The following is a 12,543-nucleotide window of genomic DNA, read 5'->3' as shown; positions in this document are numbered from 1 at the left end:
CACTATTATATAGATTACTAAAGATAATAGCTATAATACACCTTAAATATATAAGATAGGCAGTCCTATCCTAGGCTTAAGTATATGCTTAAGTAGAAATAGCTAATATAAAAGCTACTAGGAGTAGGTAGAATATAACTATTAATACTATCCTAATATAGATACTAATATTAATACTAATACCTATATCTAGTACTATAGATAATAACCCCTAGAATATTAAAATACTCTAAATACTCTAATATAATATCTATAACTCCCTTAATATTAGCATAGTACTACTACTCTAAGATATATAGCTCTAAAGATATATAGTTATTACTATTTAGAAATTATAGATTAACTATATATCTAATTTACTTCTTATACACTTCCTAAGGGAGGCTATAGAATATTTCTATATAGTATAGCTATCTATAAGATAGGGGTCCACCCCCTAGGTCTATATATATATCTAGAAATATTTATACTAGTAGGTAACCTTTATATCCATCTATATAATTAGTATTAATATCTAGCTAACCCTAGATAGTCCTTAGATTACTATCTATAATATATATAACCTACTGCAGACAATAAAAAATGAGGGAGTAGTAGATCTCTAGGTAGCTATTAATATAGTAGATTAACTGAATACTACTACTAGACTAACTAAATATATTATTATTAGGGACTTTAATATCTATAACCCCCTCTAGGTAGTTTTTAACCACCACCTATATATCTAATATAATACTAAAAGGGCAGAGAAACTTAAGTAGATTATAATCTAATAGCTACTAAAGCTAGCTATACTAGTTAGTATAATAACCTACTTATATCTAATATTACTATCTAATCTAAATAAGCTATAAGATAAGTAGGATAATAATAATAATACTAACTTTAGTAAGGACTCCCCTAATATAGGGAGTATAATTAATCTATCTCTTATTTCTCTAGGCCTAGTAGACTATATGTGCTATATATAAGTAGCTAATCTAGATAATAACTCTAACTATCTACTAATTAAAACTAAGCTTAATATAAAATTTTAACCTAAACCACTAGTAAAGCAGTAAAACTAGACTACTATAGATACTAATATCCTAAATAATATACTAGTAGAGAGCCTTCCTAGTATTAGCCTATATATATATACTATAACTAAGGAGTTAGACTAGTATATAACTAACCTAGTTAGTATACTCTAGTATATAATTAATACTATAGTCCTATAGTACTACTCCTCTAAATACTCCTACCCTAGATTTACCCTAGAATATCACACCCTCTTACATAAAAAGAAAAGAATTAAGCACACTATATCCCTATATTAAAAGAGGTACTAGATAGAAGCACTAGTATTCCTTTATAATAATCTAGCCTAAGTAGTCAGGGTATATAAATATATAATCTATATATATTAGTATACTAGATTCTACTAGTGGATAACTAATATTAATAATATAAATAATATCTAGTAGGCCATCTAGTAGACTAAGAACCAGGGATCATATTAGGCCTATACCCCCCCCTTACTAACCTAGCATTAGGTAACCTAGTATTCTAAGCTAAAGATAAAGTATAGCTCCTTACCTAATAATTCTTCCTTCTACCCTTACCTACTAATCTAGATAACCTCTATAATTTTACTTACCCTAAGCTAATTTACATACTACTATTTACTAAGCATAAGGTCTAATATACTATTCATATACTAAAAGCAGATAAAGTACCTAGCCTAGATAGTATTACTAATTAAGTACTCTAGATAAGTATAGGGATAGTGGTAATACCCCTAATAATATTTTTTAACTAATATATCTATATTAGATACTGCCTAAACTACTTTTATATTATAGCTACTATTATACTTAGGAAATCTAGTAAACTAGATTACTCTACCCCTAAAGCATACTAACTTATTACTCTACTAAGTATAATTAGTAAGGTGCTAGAAGCCCTTATTATAGCCTAGCTTAGCTATCTAGCTAAGATATACTACCTACTACTAGATAACTATTTTAGTAGCTGCAAGGGATAAGATATAAAGATAGTGCTCTATATAGTACTAGAGGCTATCTGTATAGGATAGAAAGATAATAAGATAGTAATTATACCCCTCCTTAATATTAGTAGCATATTTAATAATATCTTCTATAACTAGCTTCTGCATAACCTCTACATATACTAGATCCTTATATAGTATATTAATTAGCTTAGCAGCTTCCTTTATAACTAATCTATATTACTAGTACTACCAGAATTTATCCTACTAACCTAATAAGTAAATACTAGCATCCCCTAGGGCTTACTACTTTTACTAATCCTATATATCTTCTATAATATAGATTTAATAATGTGCACAGACATAAATAATACTATAGTAGTAGATAATATTAATAATATTAGCTATATTAATAATATAACTATACTTATAACTAGTAAGTCTAAATCTACTAACTATACTAGGATCTATAAAAACTATTAATAAATCTATCTTTATTAGGCTGCTACCTATACCTCCTAATTTAAACTATCTAAATTCTAGCTTATTTACTTCCACCCCCTGCACTATTAAGGCAACACTAATACTAATACTAAAGATGGTATACTACTAGATCTAGGAGATAGATAGATTATCTAATTAAGTAAGATAGCTAGGCTACTTAGTATTACCCTTAATTAGTATCTTATATTTAATAAGCACCTAAAGCATGTTAATATAGCTGCTACCTAGCACCTATAGGTAATTAGTATGTTAGGCAGGTCTAAGTAGGGGCTAAAGCTAGTAAATCTATAATATATATATATAGTATATATTACTCTTATTATACTCTATACTATCTTAGCCTAGTATATACTACTAATCTATAGTTAGAAGCTTTACTATAGCTAATAGGTAAAGATACTTAACTATATTTAATACTAGGTAGGAAAGCTAATTAGCAGGGCCTTCTATATAGTTAGTAGAGATATATTTAATAAAGAACTCTATCTAATACTAATATCCCTCCTCCTCTAGTAGTAATATATCTAGACCCTTCTTTAGACTATAATAATACTAGTATACTAGATATATATACTAGCCTATTACTACTATTATTAAAACCTACTACTATATATACTAATAGAATCTACAGAGGAGGAGATAGAACTAGTAATAGATATTAACCTATATAATATAGAAATATAGCTTCTATAAGTAATACTACTATAATAGGTCCCCCTAGAAATTAATATTAATAAGACTAAAGAACTCTCTCTTCTCTATTATTAGATTTATATAATAGCATACCTAGAAGCAATCTAGATCTACACTAATAGATTAGGTATAGATAGCTATATTAGAATAGTAGTAGTATACTTAGACCTATTAATCTACTATAAATAGTATCTAGGTAGGATAAATAAACATAATATAGCTATTATAGAAATTATAGGGCTAGTCCTTACCCTATATCTTATTTAATATAAGCTAATCCTAAATAGAGCTATTATTACAGCCTGCTAAGCTATATAGAAATATATTAAAATATACTCTAATAACTAAGGGGCCCTCCACATACTAGGGAACCCCTAATAGATAATTAGATAGTATCTAATCTAGATTACTATTAAACTCCTTACCTACTTAACCCTATAATAGACATCTCTTTTTATTAGTTAGCTACCTACTATAGGGTCCTAGGGAATAAGCTAGTAGATCTATATATTAAGAAATTAACTAAATAGTAGGAAGATAGATAGTAGTAGGGCTTAGTTATAATTATAATACCTAACTACCTAATATAGGGCACCCTAGAAATATAGATCTACTAGTATACTAAGGACTACTAGGAGGAGTAGTAATAATAATTAGAATAAGATAATTTACTCTATTATATCCTTCTAGAGGTCTTAACCCACTCCCTAGAAATCTATAATAGCCTACCCCCTATAGAATACAGCATGCTAGCATAGATATAGATAGGGAAGATTAGCCTAAATTAATATCTTTTAATTATTAATTAGATAGATAACATAATATACTTATATAGATAGGCCCCTAAAATAATCTACTATATATTATTTAACTACACCTACTATAATAACCTATACTAGTAGATATAGATAGATAGGCTCCCCTATAATATAATAATAGCCTTAGTAGAGGTAAGGAATGCTAGATACACTATATAGTTTATATTAAATACTAGCTATCTAATATACCTAGTAGATGTTATCTAGCTAGGCTAGCTTAAGCTAGACACCCCTAGTAATACCTGACTTAGGGCACCTATAGATAATGGCTAACTTTCTATTTTTACTATATTTTCTTATATTATACTCTCCTAGTAGGAAGCGCCAGTGCATAGGGCCCTAGCTAGTAAATATCTATTATATTAGATATTAACTAGTAACCTTATATTACTAATATATCCCTAACCCTCACAGCTTAGAAATCTATAGATCTATCTAAAATAGATAGTAATAGTATAGGGGTGGGGGCAGTACCTAGATAGGTATAGAAATATAGGAGATATATAGGTAATAGAGAAATCATAATAGTGAGGGAGTATAGAATCTACTAAGTAGTAGTAGTATTACTAGTAGTAGTAGTAGCTATAGTAGTTAAAAAATAGTAGGAAAGGAGGGAAATATATATATATTTAGGTGTCTAGTCCTCTGACCCTATATATATATATATATATTCTTACAGTAGTATAGTCTAAATAGGATGGCTATAGGTGATACTACAGTTAGTACTACTTACTAGGAGCCTCTAGCATGGCCCAGCTTAGCGCCAAAACAGAGTAAGGAATCAATTAATCAATCAATCAATCAATTAATCAAGCCCTAGAACTATCTCAGGAGCCATAATTTAATCATAAATTAAGTAGTGTGTTATACCAGACTAGGCTTACTAAGTAGGTAGATATAGGTAGTCTCCTATAAGTACTACTATATTATGCAGAGCTAAAGTACTATATACTAGGGGTAGGCTATTAGTATATACTAAATATCCTGCTGACCTAGGCTACAGGGATATTCTATAGTAGGTATTATACTAAACTAGCTAAGATAGCCTCTAAGGGTAATCTTACTAGCCTATATCTAGATAATTACTAAGCTAGCTATATACTAAAGCCCTATATAAAGCTTTAGTATAGCCTAGCTTAGGGCTGTAAAGACCTTCTATAGTAAAGATCTATAGTTATAATTAGTCTAGAATTAGTGCTATTCCTCCTATAGTAGCTAGTAGAGGTAGTAGTAGAGGGAGGCATAGAGTATTAGCCCTAATAACCTACTAGAGGTATGGCTATTTACTACTACCTCTACTAGTTAGTTAGCTACCTTATTACTATAGACCCCCTTATAGCCTAGAAGCTACTAGATATAGATATACTACTTACTAGCATAGAGCTAGTTAAGTAGTATTATAATCTAGTATAGGAAGTATTAGCTAGAGGGGCTATATAGGTCTATATAGGCCTAGATTACTACCTAATTATCTATAAAGATAGTAACTTACTACTCCTACCCTAATAATAGTTATATAGTAATAATATTTAATACTATCTCTATGCTACTAAGTTTTATAGTATAGACTATCTATATATCTAGGGAGCCAAGGTAGTAGATTTAGTAGCCTTATAGAGATACTACTACTATACTAACCCTTATATCTATACTACTTCTATCTATATAGACTACTACTATATTTAGGCTATATATACTTACTAGCACCCTATAGTACTTATAGATTGCCTACTCCTATATATCTATTATAATAGTCTTAGGTAGCTTCTACTAGGGGCTAATTATAAATAGTTTAATAGTCTTAATCTAGCCTAGCTAGATACTAAGATAGTAGTAGAGTTAGTATTTAAGGTACTATAGTAGTAAGATTAGGGGGTCTTTATCTAGGTTAGTATACTAGTAGCTAGGAGGGTAGGTAGATATAGAGTAGATAGAGTAGATTATCTATTATAGTAGTAATATTATAATATATAGACATACCTTCTCTACTATATAGGCAAGATTTAGTATAGCTAGTAGCATATTAAGATATATATTTAGGGTGGCCTAAGATATTATCTAGAAAACTCTAGTAATCTAATATAGGGCCTAATACTAAATAGATTCTATAACTATAATAATTCTTTAGATACTACTCTTAAAGCTAAAGCCCCCCTAGATAAACTAGGTAGAGTAGTTATATAATAATTATAGCTGTAGTATTATAGTATATATATATTAAAGATAAAGTAGCCCTATTCCTTATATTAAGCCTAATATTAAACTAAGTATAGAGGTTATATAGGTACCCTTCTTCTATAGATATTTAATATAGGCTAAGCTAGAGAGATATTTATCTAGGTAGACCCCTAGATACTTTACTATTAGCTTAGGCTAGACCTTAGTATTATAGAAGTAAGCTACTATATTAAGTAGGCTAATTAGCTTTAGTATACTATAGTAGTTAGACTATAGATAGATAAGCCTATATTTTAAGAGATTAAATTATAATATATAGTATGCCTCCTATTACTTAGCTAGTATATAGATATACTCTAGCTAGTAGTAGTTAGCTATAACTAATTTACCCTATACTAGGATATATATATTATCTATATAATTAGTAATTATAACCTAGTTAGGGAATACTATATATATGTTATTAATTAGGTTAGTATTATAGAAGAGGTAGAGAATTAGTAATAGTAAGGATCCTTAGGGGATCCTAGTATTAATCTAGCTATGTCTTATTAGCTCCTTAAGTAGGATTAGGTTTATCTAGTACTTACTAAGGAAGCTAGCTATTTAGTTAATAAGGGGTTCTAGTATATACTACTTATATAGATTATATAGAAGCTATTAATAGGAGATATTATTAAATATACTAGATATATCTAGGATAAGTAGGCTAGTCATACTCTCCCTAGTATGCTAGGCTATATAGGTCTGCTTAAGGAGAAGGTATAAAGTATACTTATAAGACTAGCTATATTATTTACTTATAAGTAATTTAGTAAGAGTCTATAAATTTCTACTAGATAACTTAGCTAGTAGGTAATAATAGCCTCTAGTATCTTCTTAATAGTACTAAGTAGGGTAATTAGATAATAGGCTTTTAGGGTTATATAGTCTAGCTTACTAGGCTTTTAGATAATAATAGTTATAGATTTATAAAAGTATTCTAGGTAGTAGCCTAAGGTTAGATAAATATTAAAGAGAGTAATAAGATAGGTATTAATACTAGAGATCTTAAGAGTATATTAAAGAGTGATATTTAGTATACTATCTAGATTAGGGGCCTTATTTAATATAGCTTACTAGATAGTTTAGATTACTTTCTCTTTAGTAACTAAGGAGACCTTAATTAGCTTAGAGTAATTAAACCTCTTTATATTAGCTAGGTTTATATTAGGGGGTAGTAGGAATAGGGTCTTTTATAGAGTAGTTATCTTCTTTTCTAGATTATTAATCTTATAGTCTCCTATCCTTAGGGTTAGAGTAAATATTAGCTATAGCTATCTTTATTAATAGATCTACTAGGTGAGCTACTAGAATCTATCTAATAACTAGATAACTTTCTTTATATACTCTTAGTAAGTAGCTATAGTAGTCTTAGTACTATAATATTCTAGTTAATAAATTATATACTAGTAAGCTATAATATCCTCTTTAGTATTATTCTAGGCTTACTAATATATATAATTAACCTATACTTATAACTAGGCTAGCTCTATTATATATCCTATATAGGAGTATTAGTAAAGCTAGACCTCTAGTATAATAGTATTAGCAGCCCTAAGAATAGTATAAATAAGATATTTAATAGTATAGTTAGCTCCTTAGGGGGTCTCTAGTATTTATAGTAATAAGAGAGCTATTATTAATATCTTTTAGAAGGCCCTTAGTTAGCCTTCTATTAGTTTTAGTATTTTATCTTATCCTATAGTAGGAGTATAAGATTAAATTTAGTAATAATAAATATATAATCTACTATATAGAGCCATCCCTAGCAGGCTTAGTATTAGACTAGCTAGTCTATTAACCCTACTAAGGCCTATACTAGGTTAATTATTATATATTATAGCTGCCCCTCTACCACCCTTTTAAATATTATTATTCTATAGAGTATAAGTAGCTTAAGGCCTACTACCCCTACTATATTAATTAGGTTATCTATAGCCTTATGCTAGTATTAGTATCCCTAGTGTATCTATATTAGGTGGTAGAGATTAAAATCTCCTATTATTATATAGTTACTAGGAGCCTATAAAGCATATACTAATAAGCCTAGTAGGCTAGGCTAGCTAGTATAGTTATTAGGGTTATATATATTATAGATATAGATAGGTAGGTATTTTATGGGTAGAGTATTAGAGTACTAAGATCCTAATATATATATTATATAAATTATATCTTTAGATTAAGATATTTATTAATAAAGAAGCAGACCCTAGGGATATCTATCTCTATATCTACTAGGGCTATTAACTATAATAGAATATAGAAGTATCCCCTAAGGGCTTATAAGTAGGTGGTTATTAGTATAGTATATTAGTTAATATTTAATTCCTAGATAGCTAGGATCTTAAGCTTATAAATCTCTTTCTTACTAAAGAGGTATATTAATACCTATATATATAAGTACTAGATATTAGCCTATATAATTTAGAGCTTAGGGACTAATATTAGTAGGATTTCTTACTACTATTATTACTATTACTACTATTATAATTATTAGTATTTATAAACTAGTTAGTATTAGCTAATAACTTATCTTCTAACTTACTATTAGCCTAACTCTTATTCTTAGATATCTTAGGCACCTATATAAGAGCCTAACTAAAGAGGGTAGCTTTCCCTTCCTATACTCTTTATAATAAGCCTAGTTAGAAGGGTTCCTTATCTTAGTTAATTCTAATAAGTTAATAGGCCTACTAGTGCTGCTCTACTAGTAATTCTATAATTATATTATTATTTATAATTATTAAGCTAGGGGCTATTAAGCACTAATATTTATTATTCTTACTAAATATATTAATAATTAGTTTAGGGTATAGTTAGGCCCTGCTCCTATCCTAGGAGGTTACTACTATATAAGACTTAGTCTAGTAGGTAGCCCTACTTAACTATAAGTATATTATTATATATATAATAGATTATAAATAGAGGGGTTTAATTACCCCTACCTCTATATTATTATCTATAGAGGTATTAATATCCTTAGTATCTATTATCTCTATATTTAGCTAGTTACTACTAGTAGTAGCTATAGGGCTGATATCTACCTCTAAGTATATATATATAGCATAGGGGTCCTATAGTATAGTGGCTATATAGGAGTATAGAACTAAGGGCTAGTAAGCTACTTAGTATAGATAATAACTATCTTCTATATATAAACTAGGTAGCTATAGTTAAAAGTAAAGTATCTACTATCTAGCTACTTACTAATAGTATAGATAGGGTATCTTATCTTTTTATAGTTCTTTAAATATAGGTAGACAGTAGAGAAGTACTTACCTATATAATAGATATAGATAATAGATTATTTATAGTACTCAGATATATATCTATATAGTTAATAATTAAAATATTACTATAGTTAGAAGTTCCTATTATAGTATATATAAGGGTGGTTCTTTCTATTAAGTATAAGCTTTAGCTCTAGTATATAGTTAGCTATATAGTTACTATTAAAATCTACTATTACTAGGGAGCTTTAAAGCTTATTAGTATCTACTTACTACTAGCTATATAGTTAGCTAGTATAGATTATATTAGTAGGGGTAGTAATTAGGTAATCTATATTATTAGTCTTTAGTTAGATAATAAAGTTAGTAATCTTATAATTAGTAAGATAGTATTAATCTACCCTATATATAATATCCCTATAGGTCTATTTCTTAATACCTATATTAGACCTAAGGATAAGGATCTACCTATTAGACTAGGTTAGCTACTTAGTATCTTTAAGGCTATTAGCTTAAAGTATTATATCCCTACTTAGTAGTACCTAACTAGCAGAGAACTTTTAATAGCTAATTATAGTATTCTAGGTCTCCTAGATTACCTAGTTAGCCTGTTTAATAAGCTTCTACTTATTATATTAATAGGGGTTAATTACTATAGGGTTAGTATAATAAATATAGATTTCTAGATTACTATATTAGGGGGTCACTAGCACTAGTAAGCTACCTATACTAATATAGTGATTTATAATAAGTATACTATTAATATAGGCCTATCTTATCTAATTAGAGATAAGTAAAGATTCTATATAACTACTAGAAAGAGCTATAGTAAAGATATACCCTAGGGTGCTAGATATACTAGCCTAAATATCTAATAATTACTAGATTTTCTAGTAGTTATTAGTATACTTCTTTACAGAGTCCTTAAGCATAGATTTAATATTATAGATCTCTTATATTAGTATAGAGAGATCACTACTATAAGCCATACTAGTTAGAGACTAGATAAAATCTAGGAGTAATATAAATATTACTAGTAGAGGGAGCCTATTAATAGACTAGGTAGTCTGCTTTAACTATATAGTAGCTTCTAGCAGCTTAGTTAAATAGGCCTATAGGTTAAGGTTATTAAATTCACTAAATAATATAGTAGGCTAGATTAGTATAGAGGCTCCTACTATTACTATAGTAGGAGCCCTCTTTTTCTTCTTACTACCTATCACACTATAATAAGCAGGTATAAGATAAAAAAGCTAGTTGATAACCACTCAGGTGGTAGTTAAATATAATTTTTAGTGTTCTCCTAACCAAAAATGAATGGTAGGGGGGTTTTGGCATTGGTATAAGAATGCTAGCTGGATTCTAACAGACCATAAGGCTAAAAGACCAACATTACCACAAGTTGCCAGATAACTCATGGATCTAGACCTATATAGTAGTGCACTAGGTAGCTAAGGCATCTCTCTCTCTTAGAGATCCTTATAACTACCCTCCCCCTCTCAAGGCTTCACCTTAAAGCCTATCTCTAGGGAGCAGGTCTTATACCTATTAGGCACCTCTGGCCCTCAGCTGCCATAACATCTATATATCTGGCCCCTAGGGGCAGCCTTGCAGCCACCACCTATCAGCCACCCTGGGTGATTAGGTAGGATCCTGAGCCTATGAGGTCACACAGCCCTACCTATAAGGATCTATGATCCGCGAGAATTAGAAACTAGTGTGAAAGAAGAATGATTATAAATAGATTTAAATATAGGTATCCTTATTTAAAGAGATTATTACTAAACTCTAAAGTTTAGTGGTTATAGGCAGGGTTTATATCTTTATAGATTATATAATTATTTATATAACCTCTTATAAGGAGTCTTCTTATTATTAGGCTCCTCTATAAAGGTAGCTTTAATATAATATATAATAAATCTTTATAATTCTTATAACTATCTCCTCTCTTAAAAGATCTTAGCCCCTAAGGTTTATCTAAGGTTCCTTATTTATAATAAGATATATTAGTAAAAACCTTTATTTAGTAAAAACCCTTTTTTATAAAGAGAAAATTATAAATAATAAAAAAGGTTTACTATCCCCTTCTTTTATAAACTTATATTTATTTATCTTCTTATAAAGGCTTAGTTATAGATAGACCTCTTTAACTATAATATTTTTATTACTATTAAAATCTTCTCGTAATATATTCTAGATTTATATTACTTATTCTTATAATACTTCTATAAATCCCTTAATAGCCTTATTATATAAAATTTCTATAGAGTAAGGTTTAGGATAATAATAATTTTTATAGAGTATATAAGCTCTTCTTCTCTCTATCTTTTATATTTTCTCTAGTTTTTATTATAAAAGTTTTAGTAAGGGACCTTCTATAATTTATAATATTTAGAAAGAGGTAATTAATATATTATAAGATATTTTATAGAAAAATATTCTTTTATATCTTTTTTTCTATATCTCTACTCTTACCTATCTCCTCTAATCTCTTAGAGGTAAGTAAAAGCTTATAAGTCTATAGTATTCTTATTAATAGTTTTTATAAAAGAAGGAGGAGGCAGCCTTTATATTATTACTACTATCTATTATGCCTCTCCCCCCTATGCCTACTACTACTACCACTATTACTAGGCCTGCTACTACTGCCCCTACTAGGCCTACTACTACTACCACTATTACTAGGCCTGCTACTACTGCCCCTACTAGGCCTACTACTACTGCTGCTGCCCTTACTACTACTACTACTACTACTACTACTATAGCTCCTCCCACCTCTCTTTCCCTTATTCCTATAGGGGCCTTCCTCCCCCTATATAGGGTTGTATGCAGGCCCTTTTTTATTAATTTAATAAGAGTATAACTAGCCCCTGTTATAAGGGGAGCCTTTATCTTTAGGTTATTACTACCTCTAGTAGGCACTCCTAGGGCTAACTAGGATATCTCTATACCTACTATTAGTAGTATTACTACCTAGGCTTCTAGCCTAATAGTAAAGCTACCCCTAGATGTCTAGTTCCTCCCCTACTTATAGAGTAATCTAGTAGTAGTTATAGGACTCCTATCCTAGATAGGATTATAACCCCTA

General features: G+C 29.2%; 1 protein-coding gene across 1 annotated transcript, besides 15 other annotated features; it reads left to right on the top strand.

Annotated features, from left to right (window-relative positions):
* Positions 1–285: 285 nt before the first annotated feature.
* Positions 286–315: a microsatellite.
* A 1,288-nt stretch (positions 316–1,603) lies between these two features.
* Positions 1,604–2,341: a mobile genetic element.
* A 15-nt stretch (positions 2,342–2,356) lies between these two features.
* Positions 2,357–2,430: a microsatellite.
* A 2,125-nt stretch (positions 2,431–4,555) lies between these two features.
* Positions 4,556–4,597: a microsatellite.
* Positions 4,557–4,597: a microsatellite.
* A 187-nt stretch (positions 4,598–4,784) lies between these two features.
* Positions 4,785–4,818: a microsatellite.
* Positions 4,786–4,818: a microsatellite.
* A 2,210-nt stretch (positions 4,819–7,028) lies between these two features.
* Positions 7,029–7,454: a mobile genetic element.
* Positions 7,455–8,679: 1,225 nt separating this feature from the next.
* Positions 8,680–8,726: a microsatellite.
* Positions 8,684–8,712: a microsatellite.
* A 2,736-nt stretch (positions 8,727–11,462) lies between the features above and the next one.
* Positions 11,463–11,502: a microsatellite.
* Positions 11,503–12,025: 523 nt separating this feature from the next.
* Positions 12,026–12,217: a microsatellite.
* On the top strand, positions 12,046–12,312 carry ACLA_045080 (uncharacterized protein; the record flags this gene model as incomplete). Its single annotated transcript, XM_001271468.1, has 1 exon — positions 12,046–12,312. A coding segment is annotated over one exon (267 nt), but the record flags the coding sequence as incomplete, so codon positions are not given.
* Positions 12,064–12,177: a microsatellite.
* Positions 12,085–12,179: a microsatellite.
* Positions 12,190–12,217: a microsatellite.
* Positions 12,313–12,543: the final 231 nt, after the last annotated feature.

The sequence above is a fragment of the Aspergillus clavatus genome, genomic scaffold, assembly GCF_000002715.2.
Source record: "Aspergillus clavatus NRRL 1 1099423829800 genomic scaffold, whole genome shotgun sequence".
NCBI lineage: Eukaryota > Fungi > Ascomycota > Eurotiomycetes > Eurotiales > Aspergillaceae > Aspergillus > Aspergillus clavatus.
Note: the sequence above shows the minus strand (reverse complement) of the source record. Positions and strands in the feature narration are given on the sequence as shown.